This window comes from Callorhinchus milii, unplaced genomic scaffold, assembly GCF_018977255.1.
Source record: "Callorhinchus milii isolate IMCB2004 unplaced genomic scaffold, IMCB_Cmil_1.0 Scaffold2, whole genome shotgun sequence".
Classification (NCBI taxonomy): Eukaryota; Metazoa; Chordata; class Chondrichthyes; order Chimaeriformes; family Callorhinchidae; genus Callorhinchus; species Callorhinchus milii.
Genome location: NW_024704743.1, coordinates 32,052,823 through 32,071,249, shown reverse-complemented (window position 1 = coordinate 32,071,249; position 18,427 = coordinate 32,052,823). Strand labels below are relative to the sequence as shown.

General features: G+C 42.4%; 1 protein-coding gene across 1 annotated transcript in view; it reads left to right on the top strand.

The window, feature by feature from the left end:
• Nucleotides 1-17,671, top strand: part of LOC103184902 (E3 ubiquitin-protein ligase RNF144B) — a 35,890-nt gene extending 18,219 nt beyond the window's left edge. The window contains exons 4-8 of the mRNA XM_007903158.2: nt 7,924-7,984; nt 12,284-12,494; nt 14,174-14,318; nt 14,956-15,045; nt 16,941-17,671. Coding sequence (XP_007901349.1) covers nt 7,924-7,984; nt 12,284-12,494; nt 14,174-14,318; nt 14,956-15,045; nt 16,941-17,081 — 648 coding nt within the window. The 3' untranslated portion in view covers nt 17,082-17,671. The remainder of the gene's footprint in view (nt 1-7,923; nt 7,985-12,283; nt 12,495-14,173; nt 14,319-14,955; nt 15,046-16,940) is intronic.
• The last annotated feature ends 756 nt before the right edge of the window (nt 17,672-18,427 follow it).

The following is an 18,427-nucleotide window of genomic DNA, read 5'->3' as shown; positions in this document are numbered from 1 at the left end:
ACCAGTCGTGGATTGAAAATGACCAATTTATTATTGTTTTTTGGGTTTTGGAGGGATTATTATTAGGCATGTGGAGTAAGGAAACGTGCCCAAGGTTTCGTCGTGCCTGGAATTGATCCCAGGTGTCTCACTTGCAAGGCGAGTGCTCTAACCACTGAGCTACAGGACTCCACAAATATATATAGTTTATAAACATATCACATATTTATAGCACCTTATCATATAAACATCTCCAAGCACCTTACAAGTGGAGTCCTCTAGTGTATTGATGAGAGCACTCGCCTTGCAAGCGAGTACCTGGGTACCTGGATTCGATTCCTGGGCTGGGTGAAACCTTAGGCAAATTTCCTTACTTCTGTTTACCTGGCAAAAAGTAGGAACCCGCTTGTTAGTTGATTGGTAGATTGTTTTCCGAGGGTAATAATCTCTCAAAAAATTATATTTGGTCACTCAATCCATGGGTGTTTGTGGGTCATTGATGTGCACAATTGGCTGCCGTGTTTCACCCCAAAAATATACAATTAAACCACTTTACAGTATATTCTGTTAAGCACTTTGAGACATTTCAATGATGTGATAAGGTGCTATATCAAATGCAAGATTATTATTATTTCACAGGATCCTTTATCAGACACAACAGTGTAAAGGGAATTGGATAAATACAGTACTTGAGGAAAAATATTAAATAAGAACAAAGGAATTGGATTATAGCTCGAGTAAGGGAGTGAGCACCAGCACAGACATCGACAGAGGAGATCAGCTGGAAGGCATTTTTTTGTGGTATAGACTTCTTATTATCGGTGTATGAATATACAGACGTATTAGGGGGAAGGGATGCAATTGCATTGCCGACCGTATCTGCAGCTGCTGTTGGTTTCAGCTGAAATGTACTGCAAATATTTGTAGAGCAGCAGATAAGGCGTTGCTCTAGGCCACAATGATCAACGTGGCTCTGCCTGAGTGGAGTGTGTAAGCAGGCTGTTACAGTGTCTGAGACTTTGTGTGAACTCTCCTCTCACCACATTAACCTGGTCATTAACAAACCCAAGTTATTAAAGGAATACTCCATAAAAAGGCTCCATAAAAAACAAACTTGTGATCACTCCTCAGGTATCTATCACTTTCTATAATTTACCTGTGTGTTATAATTAATAAGAATTGTTGCATTTGATATAGCGCCTTATCACATCATTGAGAGATCTCAAAGCGCTTCACAGAATATATTGTGATGTGGATTGACTATGCCTCGTGGGCAAAAGACGGTAGCTAATTGCACACAGCAGTGTGCCTGGTCCCTGTTGTGATCATGTGAAACCTTGGTCTTGCAAAGGAAAAGACTAGGTTTGTTTATATTGCAGGATACTAATAGAACCGTCTCCACAGTAGCTTAAGGAGCTGGAATCCCGCCCTGATTACATTACGACATAACAACCAACTTTGCGTGTGGGAACGCACGCAAGTGCAATTGTTGCCAAGCTCTCAGAGTAGATCTTTTAAGTTTCGGGCCTCGAAGGCAGGTATGCTGTTGGCAGCAATGCTGCTAACATAAACGCTACCTTGCTGAATTTGGCTCACTTCAGGCCAGTGAACTTATTACAGTCATAAGCAGTATAATTGCAATGACTGCTCAACAATATTCTGAAAAATAGGAGGATCTTGCTGTTCAAAGTACAATATTCACACAGGGTTCAAAAAAGGATTGATAAATATTGAATGCTGCAGGTAATTGGATTTGCATCACCACTGGCTTTGTGGGAATTCTACTCTGATGCCGTCTCCTTCCCAGAAATTAGTTTAACCATAGCTACAGGCATAGTCCTTAATGTACATCTCCAAAAGATACAGCAATCTAAACTTGATAAATAACTGTTCTGCTGCTTGCCAGTTCCAGTTTTATCAGATCACTGATCATTGTAGCTCAATGGTTAGAGCACTCGCTGCGCAAGTGAGAGGCCTGGGTTCGATTCCCAGCAGGGCGAAACCTTGGACAAGTTTCCTTACTCCACACGCCTGATAACAATCCCTCAAGAAAAAAAAAAATTGGGTGCTTCAATCCATGACTGTGGGACACTGCTGTGCGCAATTGGCTGCCGCATTTCGCCTACAAATATACAGTCAATTCACTTTACAGTATATTCTGTGGAGCACTTTGAGACATCTAGAAGACGTGAAAAGCGCTATATCAAATGCAAGTATTATTATTATTATCATAAGGTTAGAAGTGAACACCCATCGGTGTTTGAGGCCACTACACATTGACTTCACTGAAAAGGTTCACCTGCCCGAGGCAAGGGTGCTGAACTCATTTAGGAAGCAGCTTGTGATGGGAAGATAGGTTGGTATTTTGGACAGATGAGATCAAGTGGGCCAAAGGTCCTTCTACACACATATAACAACAACAACAAAATTACATTTGTGTAGCACCTTTCACATCGGGACAGACAGCGTTATGGACCCGAGCTGGGGGTCGGGATGGGGAAGGGTGGAGGGCAGGGGTGGTTAGCAAGGAGATCAAAAGCACGGTCGAAGAGGAGGGTCTTGAGATGGGTCTTGAAGGTGGCGAGGGAGGGGCGAGATGGAGGGACTGCATGATGGAGTTCCAGAGGGTGGGTGCAGAGTGGGGGTTAAGAGGTCGGAGAGGTAGGCAGGAGCAAGACCGTGGAAGGCTTTGAAGATGAGGACCAGGATCTGGAACGGTATCCTCTGTGTGATGGGAAGCCAGTGGAGTTGGGCAACGATGGGAGTGGTAGGGTCGCAGAGCCTAGTGCGAAAACATAAAATTGTTGTTGTAATAAATTTGCCAAGGAGTTATATTTTTCTAGGACAATATCTAAACTAGTTTCAAATTCAATAGCCAAGGTACCGTAACCCTGAGGAAATATTACTTTCTGTGTCTGTCAGAACTGATGTCAGGAACATTGCTTTAAAATTCTTGCACTTTACCATTATCCGCTTTGGGATTTTTTTCTCTTTCACTTCTTGTTTCTGGATATTGCTCCTTTTTAATCACAAAGAAAGTTTGAATGAATCTAAAAATTCCCAGCATGGGAACAAGGCCTTGACCTTTTACTTCTCAGATGTGGGTTCAAATCCAACCCAGACTGAAGGGGAGAAATGTTTGTTGTCTGCTGGTTATTGATATAAAAATATGTAGAGTCCCATATTCTAGTGCCATTCACCTTGCAAGCGAGAGAACCCGGGTTAGATTTTCGGGCGGGGTGAAATGTTAGGCAAGTTTCCTTACTCCACACGCTTGTTTTCCTAGCAATTTCCTACCAGTTGTTAATCGATTGTTGGATCACTTTTTAATCTTTCCAACAACATTCAATTCATGACTGTTTGTGGGACACTACTGTGCACAATTGGCTGCCGCATTTTGCCCACAAATATACAATCAATCCACTTTACAATATATTCTGTGAAGCCCTTTGAGACATCTCAACGATGTGATAAGGGACTATATCAAATGTAAGGATTATTATTATTATATAATTAGTTGTATTTATTTATTTGTATTACACTACTTAAAAAGAGAAGTGAGTTTCTCCTCAGGCTCTGACCAAAATGCTCCAGATAAATTGGTTATTTACTTCATGGCTGCTGGTGGAACTTTGCTGCATGCAAAATGGCTGTCATGTTTGTCTTAAAAAAAAGTTACTACACGTCACATTGATTAATGTTAGCATGTTGGATATTTTGATGTTATAAGCACTATAAAAATACAATTATTCTTCAATGGAGTGCTCAAAAGCACAGAGACATGTGTATAAAACTAAAGTATAAACTTATATGGATTCCCAGTTTCTATTCTATTAAATGGTGTTAGCTTGGTTCAGTTGGTAGCATTTTTACCGGTAAGTCCAGAAGGTTGTTGGTTCAAGCTCAAATCAGGATTTTGACCTGACATAGTGTAGGTTGACACTCCAATATAGAGAGTGCTGTCCTTCAGATGAGATGTTAAATCAAGGTCCTGCCTAGATGTACAGGTGGGTGTTAAAGATCTCGTGATACTATTTGAAAAAAAGAAAAGAGTTTTTCCTGATTTTTATTTGGCCAACAATCCCCAAGATAAAACTAGTCATTTTCTTCCTAGCTGTTTGTGCCGTGGGCAAGTTGGCTGTTGTACTTGTCTATAAAAAGCAGTGACTCTATGTTACGGTATATCCTGTGAAGCACTTTGAGACATGATCCTTGCATGAAAAGTACTAACTCAAATGCTAATATTATTATTAAGTGTGCCAGGTCCATTTTGCATGTATAGAGATGTGAAGGTGTCATCTTTCTTAATTGAGCAGGTATTTGCATACTTGCACGAATAGGAAGGCTTGCGTGCACTAATGCTGCAGAGAATGCTCTGTTGAAATGGGATTAGGTTTGTTTGCTCTCACACAGGGAGGGGAGGGAATGCAATTGAAATGGGAGGAATAGATGAAATTTACAACAATGTACCAACATAACATCTTCTGATGTTATGTTGGTATCCCCCACCCCTTCCCTCCCACACTCTGACTCCTACCCACCCTCCCGTACACACCTTCGAACCCGTTTCCCCACCCTCTGTCACCAAACTCATCCTGTCCCTGAAACCCACCACCTGCTCCCTTGACCCCATCCCCACTCCACTCCTTATCTCCCAGCTCCACCTCCTTGCCCCATTTCTCACAGACATCATCAACCTGTCCCTCTCCTCTGGCTCTGTTCCCATTCCCCTAAAAACTGCCACCATCACTCCCACTTTGAAAAAACCCTCCCTTGATGCATCGCAGCTATTAAGCTACCGGCCCATCTCCAACCTCCCCTTCCTGTCCAAGGTCCTCGAAAGAGTCGTCGCCTCCCAACTGCTCTCTTTCCTCTCCACCCATTCATTATTCAAACCCCTTCAGTCTGGTTTCCGTGCTGCCAATAGCACAGAAACCGCCCTGGTCAAGGTCACTAATGACATCCTGACCATCTGTGACCAGGGCTCCCTCTGCCTCCTCGTCCTCCTCGACCTATCAGCCGCTTTCGATACGGTCGACCACGCTATCCTCCTCCACCGCTTGTCCTCCCACCTCAACCTTCAAGGCCCTGTCCTTGAGTGGTTTAGGTCGTACCTCTCCCACCGTCTTCATTTTGTTTCCACAAATGGCTTTTCCTCCAGCCCCCGCACTGTCTCGTGCGGTGTCCCTCAGGGCTCTGTCCTCGGTCCCCTCCTCTTCACCCTCTATATGCTCCCCCTTGGTGACATCATCCGCAGACATGGGGTTAACTTCCACATGTATGCGGATGACACCCAACTCTACCTTTCCTCCTCTACTCTCAACTCCACGACCCCCGATGTCCTGACAGCCTGTCTGTCCGACATCGAGTCCTGGACGAGAGACAACTTTCTTCAGCTCAACGTGCGCAAAACTGAGGCCCTCCTGATTGGCTCACGTCAGCGCCTCCGCACCTCAGGCGCTGACACCATCAGCATCCAAGGCTGCACTCTCCACCTCTCAAAGCCAGTCAGGAACCTCGGCGTTTTGTTCGACCCTGAGCTGTCCTTTCTTCCTCATATCCGCACCACAACTGGCACCGCCTTCCATCACCTCCGGAACATCGCCAGACTACGGCACTACCTCACCCCTCACGCTGCTGAAACCCTGGTCCACGCCTTTATCACCTCAAGGCTGGACTATGGGAACTCTCTCCTCGCCGGCCTTCCCGGCACCTCCTTCCACAAGCTGCAGGTCATTCAGAACTCTGCAGCTCGTGTACTGTCCCGCACCAGGCTTCGGGACCACATCACTCCCACCCTCGCTCGCCTCCACTGGCTCCCCATCCCCCAGAGGATCGAATTCAAGATCCTCATCCTCACCTACAAGGCCATTCACAGCCTTGCTCCCTCCTACCTCTCCGACCTACTATCCCCCTACCTACCTGCCCGTACCCTCCGTTCCTCTGGCTCCAGTCTGCTCCACATCCCCCGCCCCAACCGCCCTACCATCGGTGGCCGGGCCTTCAGCCTCTCAGCCCTGAGGCTCTGGAACTCCATCTCCCAGTGCCTTCGCCGCCTCCTCCCTTTCCTCCTTCAAGGCCGGTCTCAAGACCTTTCTCTTTGACCGTGCCTTCAGCTCCCCTCTCGACTCTCTACCCCCTCCTCGCTGCCTCCCTTCCCTCCCTTCACCCTGACCATTTCCCCCCCGCTCGGGTCCTGACCCAACTGTACAGCGCCTTGGGACATCCTCCCGACGTGAAAGGCGCTCTATAAATTAAAGCTTGTTGTTGTTGTTGATGTTTGTAATATTTAAAATCTGAGTGGGGACTGTTGATAATGAGGTTATAAGGTTCATGTAGGTGCTGGTATTCTGATTGTTTACAGGCTTTCAGTCCCATTCAATATTAATGAGCAAGGATCGATCTTTCTGAGAGCCAGAGATATTATTTCTGCAGTTACGCTCCTCTCCTATTTTATTTGTACTTATTTTATTATATTTTTCTCTTTTTTCTTTATCTTCTATTTTTCTTTCTTTTTCAAATTTTGCTTTCACTCTTGAGGGTTGTTCCTGGTACAGAATAGCTGCCACGTTTGTCCACAGAACAACATTCCACAATAATTTTATACTGTTTGATTTTTTATTTCCAGATCATCAGCCTATTTTTTGAATGTTAATATTTTATGAGCATCATATGCCTTGTGAATGCAGTGTGGAATCCTGTAGTTCAGTAGTAACGCATCACTATTTCAGAGAGCCAGCACAAGCAGTGGAGTTCTGTAGTGTTTTGATTAGAGCACTCGCCTCATAAGTGAGAGACCTGGGATCGATTCCCGGCAGGGCAAAACGTTGGGCAAGTTTCCTTACTCCACACGCCTCTGTTTCCCTAGCAGTAAGTAGGAATCCGGATGTTAGTTGATTGGCAGATTACTTTTCCGGGGGTAATAATTCCTTCAAATCCATGACTGTTTGTGGGACACTGCTGTGCGCAATTGGCTGCTGCGTTTCACCCACAAAATATACAGTCAATTCACTTTACAGTATATTCTGTGAAGCACTTTGAGACGCCTAGAAGACCCGATAAGGCACTATATCAAATGCAAGTATTATTATATTATTATTATGTTATTATTATAAGTTGTGGACTGGTGGGCTTGCTCCTTTTTAGCTCTGTATTATGGCCTATGTTACAACAATGGTAATAACCAACTGGAAGAAGTTATCAGGAAGGGTGGTTGAGACCAGGACTCACTTGAGAAATGGCTTCATGCTGTGATGGAAGAATAGTAGGGTGGGCATTCTGGAAGAGTAAGATCAAACAAATCTAAATCCGAATTCATCTAAATGTCTCCATTGATCTTGTAGACTCTTAAGATGACTGGGTTGGTTTAAATCGGTTTAGAAATAAGAAACTTGCCATTGGTGTGCTTGGTAGTGATATATTGAAGACTGGAATTATGGAAATAAGGAAAGATGGAATAATTGGCTCAGAAAGTTCATGACGAGCACAGTGCCGGGGGTGAGTGAGCTACTGGCTGGCCTTACTTTTACAGGCTTTGGCCATGAATAAAAGATCTGTGGGTCAGTAGCTGTGATGCTCTGCTTCCCCAGAGACCCAGAGTCACTATACAACTTCCACTGTCTGCGTTGGCAGGAGGTGGCAACAAACGGTTCCTGTTGACAAGTGGTCAAAATACACCCCCACAATGTTTATGTGTTCATAGAATCATAGAATTGAACAGCACAAAAAGAGACCATTCGGCCCATCGAGTTTGTGCCGGCTCTTTGAATAGAGCAATTAATGTCAATCCCACTCCCCAGCCTTTTCGCCATAACCCTGCAAACCTGTGCTCCTCAAATACCCATCCACCACGTTTTTAAAAGTAGTTATCATTGAGATGCAATATACCTTTAATTTTTTTTCAGGATCTATTTATAACTTGTTTGTATTTTATGTTTGTTTCAGATTACATGTTTGGTCCCTGCTGATCTGCTCCAGCTGTACCAGAAACTGAAATGTGACCGAGGTGTGCAACTTGTTCATAATAATTCTCTCCATTAGGGGATGCTTTTGCTTCCAAGCCACTAACAAAGCACAAAGTACATAGTGCAAAGCAGCATCAGCCTCACTTAATTGGCGACTGTAACAGGCGGGAGGGAGTCAGGCGCAATATTGATTGTTACGATATGGGAGATTGCTAAAATATTTTGACATGCTTGAAAGCTAAAGATTGGGGAAATGGGTGGGGGATGGGAATAATACTCGCTAAATGTACTGACATATGCAGACAAGTGGCTGTTATTCACTGCTGATCATTACATTGATAGACCAAGAGAGAGAGTTGTGCTCACCTGCCAAGCTCAGTACATTTAAGATTGAGAATTGGCTTGGAAGCTTGGTTTTGCATATCCTCCCCTATCGGTGATTCTTTCTGCTTAGTCCTCATTGTTATTCACAAACATTCTGCGACTGCTTTGCTGGCTATTCATGTACAATTCAGAGAATACTTGAGAGACAAGCAGTTAACCCAAATTCTAATAATAAATAATAAATTAGAAAGCATATTCTAACTCAGTTCGGTAGAATAGGGATGAATAAGGCCATTGTTCTTTCTTCAGTCATAGTTCCATTGTGTGGTGCGATCATGTCGAGATCACACCATTACCAGAAATCCCCATTCAGTTCCCACTTTGTTCATGCAGACTTGCAAGCCAAAGCTCCGATGGGTAGTGTGGTCCTAGCTGGACAAGCAGCAGGAAAGCATGCCAGACAGCAATATCAATGGCAAGCTATGCGGTTTTAGCTGGTTAGACTCCAGCAGGACCCGAACAGACACTCTGGGGTCCTCAAGCCTTGGCTATTGCCAACTTGCGCCTATTACTTTCCAGAATTAGGTAAGCAGGATGCGTCCCTCCAGAGAGAGAGGGTGCAGCTGTGATTTCCTAGGATTTCCATGTGTAGGTGTGATGCATGGAAATCTCACTTTGGTTTGGATACTCTTAAGCATGGTGTTGAGAAAAGACAATTCGGCCTTACTGATGCCACAGTCTATGCAAATTAATGTGGACTATCTACAATAGAATAGATTTTACATAAACTGTGGCAAGATCTGCATAAATAGTCTCTGATCCCCTAAGATATTTGAGCTAAATATCAGAATATAGAGGAAGCAGCTCAATCTTTATACACATGGTTTATGGATACATCTGGGCAACCAATTTTCAATTGCCATCAGGTAGCCTCAAAGAGCCATTTGAACGTGACCGAGTACAGGGCTACTTTGGGCGGAGGGGCTAATGATGCCACAGTAACTGTGTTACATATGACCAGAGACTCTACATGAACAATCATTATAGAAAGAAATATAGAATAACTACCCTTTTGTAGAATACAAAAATAACCGTCCCACTTTCAAGAAATTATCCGAAGTGCTGAGATGTATCTCACCTCAATCTATGGGAAATGGGAATGATTTCACTTGGGAGTTTTCATAAGGCCAGGTGTTCGTGGAATAATTTCTGGCTCTGTAAGCAACCACACAGAGCTCTCATGCATCTTCCACTGCCACCAGAGTATCCTTTGACCAGGTGGATACACCCAATGCGAGACTGATAATGTGTTACTCAGAAAAGTGGCTCGCCACGGGAAAAGACGCCTTGTAATCTCAACTGCATTTTCTGCACGTCATGCAAACTTGCAAGATCTTGGCTCCAACCAAGATTGTCTAAGTTTTCACAAAATCACAAGATTGGTTTGGATAAAGAAGGCCCTTTGGCTCATTTTATCATATTTTTCCAGAATACCCGCAAACCATCTTTCTATTATCGCATCAAGCTGTTTATTATATGAATTCAGTGTCCTACCCTGAATCACCTTCCTGGTATCTGTCCTGAAATTGCCCCTTGTAACATTAAACCTGTGTTCTCTTGTTCTACTGACAAAACATATATTGTGCTGAATTTACTTTCTGAAATTCAATTAAGATCTTATTTGCTGTTTTGCACATTGCTGTGATGTCCATGACTTTTCCCTCAGAAAATGCCACGCTCAGTACAGTTTACATTACCAGGCACTTCTTTCTGTTGGCAAACATCACTAAATGGTGCTTGCTGAAATTGCAAGCATATTCTAACAGGTTTTTTTTTACATTGCAATAAGGGAACAAGGGACTGGGCATGAACAGTCATTCAAAAGGTTGCCTGTCCTATTTTATTTGGGACAGTATTAGAAAAGTTAAAGATGAGTTTACAAAGTTTTCTCTATGTTTAGATCCTTCTGTCATTTCCGTTACCCTGTCCCAATTCTGGTGGGCACTGTAACTAACCTGAATGCTGAAGTATTGGCTATTTAATTGATAAATATTGAGAATAACGATGGGATTTAATACTGCAAGCAAGATATATAAAACAAAATGTAATTCTAACTTCAAGCTCATCTTAGAAAAATAACAATAGGTGTAAGGAAATTCTTCCCATCACTAGCTGCAATAATCTTGACATTGGAGTCTAATTTGCAATATTTGTACACTGGATTTTGCGACTTCTGGTTTACAAAAAATCAGAAGTTTTTTTTTTAATTTATGCAATTACACAAACTTTTTTTGTCAACCGGATGTCTGACACATCACCATGCTTAAGAGTATCCAAACCAGACTCCATGCATCTCACTTACACGTGGAAATTTCCACAAAATTGACTTGCCAAAGCCACTTGCCATTGAAAGCACTACGTTGTAAGCTTCCTCCTGCTTGGCTGCCTTGAACCACTGTACCAGTTAGGGCTTTGGATTGCAGGGTTAACAGGAGCTGAGTGGGAAGAATTCCTGCCCCCAGTCTGTCTCTCCAAGTCCTGACATTGAGCAAAGATGGTTGTTATCTCATCAGTAGCCCTTTGCCAAGCATGTCACCTTAGAACCATATAAATTTACAGTACAGAAGAGGCATTTGGCTCATCATCATGTCTGCTGTTTCTTTTAAGAGCAATTATTTTAATCCCATGGCACGAAAAGAGCTTTGGAGCCAATTTAGCTCCAAGGAGAACCCGTTTAAGTTGGGCATTTAACATATGACAAGTGTAGGTTTGAGCCCTCAGCAGAGAACTGGTGAATCCTAATGACTGGGAAAGCTTGAATAAAACAGCCAATGATCAGTCTTGGAATTCAGCATTTTTCCGAATCTCACGAATCGAACAGCTTCCACTGCTTACAAAGCTCGCGAGTGAACGCAACAATAGCTGTGGGGTAAAACTCCACCTGGGTTTAGATTTACTGTATTAATGCAGCCTTTCAGCGTATTCAGAATTTAGCAAATTATTGAATTTTTAACTTTGCAGCCCCTTTTCTGTACTTCAAAAAAACTTACAGAAAACTGGCTTCAATATTAAACACTTCTTAAGAATCTTGACAAATTCTTGATGTTCTGAAACGTTACAATAATTGGAATTTCTACCACTTGATGTATAAATATTGCAAGGTCGACCCCATTGTGCAGCCTTCACGCACATCCTCATCCTGGCTGCAGCTGGTGCCAATGTCATGAGGCAGAGCAATAAAAGAATTTTGCAATCAGTTCACTGGGAAAGGGGCTTAGAATTAAATTGATGGCAATGCTAAAGGCCTCTTGCCAATGTTGATGCATGTCTCAGTGGGTCAACTAAAATCATAATTCAACATATTTGGAGATAGCAAGAGCCTGAAATCCTTCATTGTCTTACCCTTAAGTGCCTTAAGTGGATCGCTTTTCTGGGGGTAATAATCTCTTCCAAAATAACAATAATAATAATAACAGCAATTTGGTTACTCAATCCACGTCTGCTTGTGGGACACTGCTGTCACAATTGGCTGCCGCGTTTTGCCCTCAAAATATACAGTCAATTCGCTTTACAGTATATTCTGTGAAGAGCTTTGAGATGTCTCGAAGACATGATGAGGCGCTACATCAAATGCAAGGATCATTATTATTTTCAATTACCAATGTAATTCAGCTTTAATTTGCAAATAGGTTTTAAATAATTTAAATAACTTTAAAGTGATTTTTAAATAAGAATTTGCTATATCAAATGCAACGATTATTATTGCTTTAAGAAGCAATGTAGGAAACCCGCTTCCATATTAAGACTTGAGTTTAAAAAAATGTCTAAAACTCCACACAACAGTATGAAGGCTAAGACCATGAGAAATTTCAGGGTTTAGGAGTGGAAATAGGAGTGCTACAAGTTGTAAAATTTGATCTTGTTTTGTTAAAGGCTATTGTTGAAACTAGTTAGTATTTAATAATAAATTAGCAGTGATAAGAATTTACTTGACATGTCCTATGCTTTGTTTGTAGAAGTTCATCTTGATCCCTTCAGAACGTGGTGTCCTGAATCTCAGTGCCAGGCTGTGTGCCAGGTTGAAGCATCTGATTCCGACCGGCCTGTGCAAGTGAATTGCCCCTCCTGCCACACACAGTTTTGTTCCGTCTGCAAGGCCGGCTGGCATCCGGGGCAAACGTGCCAGGAGAGCCTGCCAATCACGGCCTCCAACGTAGAGGACAGTGGGTAAGAGATTCACAAAGATCTAAACGTGACCTTGCATTGTGAAATATGAGAAATATAGCAGCTTTAGAGGGAATTTTTAATCTCCTTCCTCGGTCAGTGGGGGAGGGGTGGGGCTAGGAGAAGAAATAAGCGTGGCTGTGTATCTGCTATTAATAATTAATGCTTGCATTTATTAAAATGTCCGGCAGTCACCAGAAAGAGGTTATCAAAATGACTAATTTCTTTGCTGATACAACCTCTCCTCCCCCTGCGCACACACACACACTCACACACACACAAATGTGGTGTTAACATGTCAAAGATGAGGAGTGATTTGATCCTCATTTGAGCCTCACAGCCGAAAGACCTGGGTTTGATTCCCAGCAGCGCGAAATGTTGGGCAGATTACCTTACTCCACACGCCTGTAAGTAGGAACCCGGTTGTTAGTCGATTGGCGGGGCTTTTCCGCGGGTAATAATTCCTTTTTTAAAAAAAATAATAAATTGGTCACTTTAATCCACAACTGTTTGTGGGACACTCCTATGTGGAATTGGATGCCGTGTTTCGCCCACAAAATATACAGTCAATTCATTTTATGGTATATTCTGTGAAGCGCTTTGAGACATCTTTCACATTTCAGTATTGTTTTGAGATGCCATCTGGACAACAAAGGCGCTAAGTAAATGTAAATTGTGTTGTATTTCTTAGTGAGGAATCGGAGTCCCACAAGTGGGAATTCCTTTTGGTAAATGGAATGTGATTCTTGGGATCTTGTTCTGAGATCCCAAGGGTCACATTCCATTTACCAAAAGGAATTCCAGGTCAGACTTCTCGAAGTTAGAAATGGTAGTTCTAACTTCATTTCTTATTAAGGAATTCAAAGCTGCCACAATCGAGCGGGAACTCAAAGGAATAAGAAGAGATATCCAGATAATTCCTATTCAGTACTTAGGAATTTTTACATTAAAACTGCATGCTAAGACCACATGGTAGAATTCACATGGTACAAATAAGGTTATTTTGAGAAACTATAAAGTGCTACTACTGTCATGAGTAAGGTTCCTTGCATATAAGTAGTGCTTGAATCAGTATAAATGTATGCTTCCACTTCACATTGAGAAGTAGCTTAATAGAGGCAGATTTCTTTAATACAGATATGGAAATGACTTCATGCTTTTTTTTGTACAAAAAGGGATGTTGGAAAGGGAGTGGTAATCCAGTACTTTCTTGACATTTGATTATTTCACTTTTGTAAAAAAACTTTGAAAGCTTGAACCAGAGCCAAGAAATCATGCCACATTTCCTGTGAGGTTCAGAGCAAGCCGAATGTTGCTGCTGGCTAACAAGCTAACATTAACTCATATGTTGCCATATAATTCTACAAAGTGCATTCTGAAGTTCAAAGATTTAGCAAGCATATAGGGAACAGATCGATCTTTGAGAGAGCCAGCGCAAGCAGTGGGGTTCTGTAGCGTTTTGGTTAGAGCATTCGCCTCACAAATTATTATTATTTTTTTTGAAGGGATTATTAACCTCATGTAGAGATTAAGAAATCATCTCATGTGCATCATAATAGATGCCATAATATGTAACGTCCCAAATAACACATTTATAGGTTTGATTTGCTTTCACTCTGTTTGTGAGCTCTATCACAGTCACGCAGTTTGAACTCATTTTCCTGTTCTGGTTTGTTCCTCAGTATTCCGATCAGCAGTGACACCGATGCTCCCATCAAACAGTGCCCGGTGTGCCATGTCTTCATCGAACGAAACGAAGGCTGCGCTCAAATGATGTGTAAGAACTGCAAGCACACCTTCTGCTGGTATTGCCTTCAAAATTTGGATGTAAGTGTCTTCTTCAGAAAGATGATGAATTCCAAGGCCATTGGAACTCAGTAGTCCACTCATATTGTGATAGAGAATCATTGGTCTTGTTTGTGCCAAGTAACCATATTCCATACAGGAACCTGGAATGTGAGTCTATCTGACTGTGGAGAGTAAATGTGCCTAAGTCTGATCCTTTTGCCCACAAGATATACAGTCAGTTCACTTTAGAGTATATTCTTTGACGCGCTTTGAGACGTCTCGAAGACATGATAAGGCTCTATATCAAATGCAAGGATTATTATTATTATCCTGTCCGCATCCAGTGCCCGCACTTCACAAGATCACAGGATTGATCTGATCTCATCCTACCATCAACCCATCAAAGCATCAAGCTGCTTTTTAAATGAATCCAGTGGTGTGGCCTCAACCACCCCACCTGACAACTTGGTTGTTGTTAATTACTCTCTGAATAAAGAGGAACTCCTGAAATTGCCCTTTACAATTAGTTGGGACGCTTTCACCACTCGGTACTGAATAGTGATCAGGGGAGAGAAGCCTGGTTGATATATTTTGCAATACCTAGCACAGGAGTCATGTTGTACAGTGTGTAAATCTATGTAAATTCTAACACCAAGGTTGTTTTTGTTTTCTCCAGAATGACATTTTCCTGAGACATTATGACAAAGGACCCTGCCGAAATAAGTTAGGTCACTCCAGGGCATCTGTCATTTGGAATCGAACCCAGGTATGTCAGAGACGATATCTGAATTATAGAAGAGGTTGTAACAGAGCTTCACACAGCTGATATAATGGGTTAGGTTTGACAACTAGCGATTTTAATGAGTAACTATCGTTAAGATCATAATTATGTCAGGAATGGTGAAAGGGCCAATCTGCCTATTGAAGTTGATTCCTCCATGAATCACTGTTCTCATTCTTGCATCTATTTATACTATGAATAGTCCCAGTGGTTTTGCTTCTCTGTGGCTTTTCTTGGCAGTCTTTTTGCATGGGTGTTCTGAATAACATTTATGTAACACAGAGTTGTAGGTGTCATCAGAATTATGCACAGCAATGGAAAAGATAGACGAGTGAGTACTGAAAGGAAATTAATTCCTTGCTGGGGTTTAGTTGCATTGAAATGTGTAAATAATAACTTGTTATTAATTATGCTCTATGTGTTATAATTAAAGTCAAGCTCTCAACTGTAACTGATCATTTATGTTGTATTTATTGAAGAATATTTATAAATGATATTTATTATTTGGGGAATCGTAATAGCGGGGAATATATTGTGATTCTACAATGATAAAACAAATTGTATATCTAAATTTGACATCAGAGTAACAAAGTATTGATTGTTCACTTCATGGCTGTCTGTGGGACACTGTGCAAATTAACCGCCTTACTTTCTTTCAAAATACACAGTCACTAAACACTACAATAATGCAATAGGTGCTATATCAAATACAAAGATTATTATAAAGAAATACTGCCCACTTCATTTCCTGCTATTAGTCACCTCAGCCACCTCAGCTTCAATTTTCAAGCCCAATATCTTAATACCTCTTTCGACATCTCTGCATGCCAATGCTTTTTCTGTGATTGGGTTTGGTGAGTGTTATGCATTGTATTTGGATGTACTTGTTCACAGTGTCATACTTAGCTCAATTTAGCCTGTACATTCAATATTTTTTGCAACAAATTTTCACCGTATCCAACTGTTCATCAATGGTGACCTTTATGAAGGTGGAATGGGCTTTCCCTTTAAGATTCTTGCTTTCTGCTTGCACAGTGCAGCTTTCGACTGCAGGCTAGCAAGATACCAGCTCCTCTGAGTGTTTGGTTCATAAAAATATGGTATTTAAATGGCATTTAAAAGTGGAGAATCATGAGCCGGGAGTCCTGGTTTCATGATGTCGCTATTGAAGCAAACAACAACAACAACAAATTACACTTGTATAGCGCCTTTCACGCTGATATATTCAGTCAGATGAATATGGAATATGTTCGCCCCCAAAATAAATGCAGTCACTAATAATAATCATTGCATCTGATATAGTGCCTTATCACATCGTTGAGACATCTCAAAACACATTGCAGAATATATTGTAAAGGTAATCGACTATATTTAGTGGATGAAAATACTCTACAGTAAATCCTGTGAAGTGTTTTGAGACATCTCAAAGACATGATAAGGTGTTATATCAAATGCAAGGTTATTATTAATTCGTTGCTGAAATGACTCCTAAAGCCAGATGGAGAACTGCTGACAAGGAGTAGATTAAACATCTATTCCAGTCATTTTGCAGCTTAATCCAGGGTCTGAGTCCCCCATTATGACTGACTTGAGATGCTGGAGGGCGCAGACACTTCCTTACAGCATCACAGACAATGCATATCGACGGTTACAAATTTCTCTTGTGGCTAGAGGTATATATGGAACAGGAAAAACACTCTCTACATCCCTTCCCAAGATCTTTAAAAGTAAATCAGAAAAGCCTGCAATCTGGTCAGCTAACGTTGAGAGGTTTTGCTTCGTGTTGAGAGGGGCAGAGCTTTTGGCTGGAGATTCCGAGTGAATTTGTTACTTTCAAGATTAAAGTTAAGAAGCTTGTCTCCTTTTCTTTCTCCTTGCAGGTTGTTGGGATTCTGGTTGGTTTAGGCTTGATTGTCCTGGTCACGTCTCCACTGCTTCTACTGGCCTCCCCCTGCATCATCTGCTGCGCATGTAAGTCCTGCAGAGTTAAGCGGAAACACCACCGTCCCCCGTCTCCTTAAACCGAGGGAAAACGGGATCCTGTGATCTTCCCGTGCTAAGCCTCTCATCAGTCCACCTTGCCATTCACTCAGAAGGAGAACCTGCTGAATTCAATGCTGCAGAAACCATGTGTGATAAGGGTTATGGGGGTGGGGAGGGTTTGGCGAAGACTTTAGAGGTATGAGTGCAGCAGCTGACTGGGAGCAAGTTACACAAAGGTGGAATTTTATGCAAGGAAGGACGGTGTTCTTCAGCTGTCAATGATAATGCAAGATATAGCACGTAGCACTTAATAATCTGAGTGTGGACTGCTTCTGGCCCTTTCTCCGCCTTCCTGCTTCAGTGCTGTGGTACTTCACCATTGCCATGGTAACAATGGGGGCACAGCACAGCGGGGAGCAGGACAAGTGTCACTTGGGGAGGAAAAATCACCAGTTCAGTTTCATTTGGGACCCGTTTTTTTTCAATACTGAAAACGAACTGTGAAAAAATGGCTTCTAAATTCAGAATGAGTTTAACAATTTTCCAGAAATTCTGCGTTGGGTTTAAGATGTCTGTTCCTTATGATGCTTACCAAGATGCAGTTATGTGTTTTGCCTACAAAATATACAGTCAATCCACTTTACAGTATATCCTGTGAAGCGCTTTGAGACATCACAACGACATGTTAAGGCGCCATATCAAATGCAAGGATTATTACTATAGGTATTAATCACCCCAAGTCCTTTTTTCTTGTGAGCCTCGAAAGTGAGTGTTGGCAGGTTAAACAACAACAACAAGATTACATTTGTATAGTGCCTTTCACGTCGGGAGGACGTCCCAAGGCGCTGGACAGTGTACAGCATTTCAGACCCGAGCTGGGGTCAGAGGGGAGGGGAGGGGAAGGGGGGTGACCAATGGCATGGTTGAAGAGGAGGGTCTTGAGGCAGGATTTGAAGGAGGCTAAGGAGGGGGCGAGGCGTAGTGATTGGGGGATGGAATTCCAGAGGTTGGGGCAGAGTGGCTGAAGGCTCTCGCGCCAATGGTGGGGCGGGTGGGTCGGGGGACGTGGAGCAGGCCAGAGCCGGCTGAGCGGAGGGAACGGGCGGGTTGGTTGGGGGTTAGGAGGTCGCAGAGGTAGGGTGGGGCGAGACCATGGAGGGCTTTGTATGTGAGGACCAGGATCTTGAACTGGATCCTCTGAAGGATAGGGAGCCAACAAATATGGAGAATGAAGGCTTTTGGATGTGTATATGTGTGTGCTTGTGGTTTCCATTCCCCAAACCAGGATCTCTGAGGTTAATTATAGCACTGCTGATGCTGCTGTTACTGAGCTCAGTGAACTCAGCACAGAGTGGGATTCAGACTTGCAGCCTCGCAGAGCAGC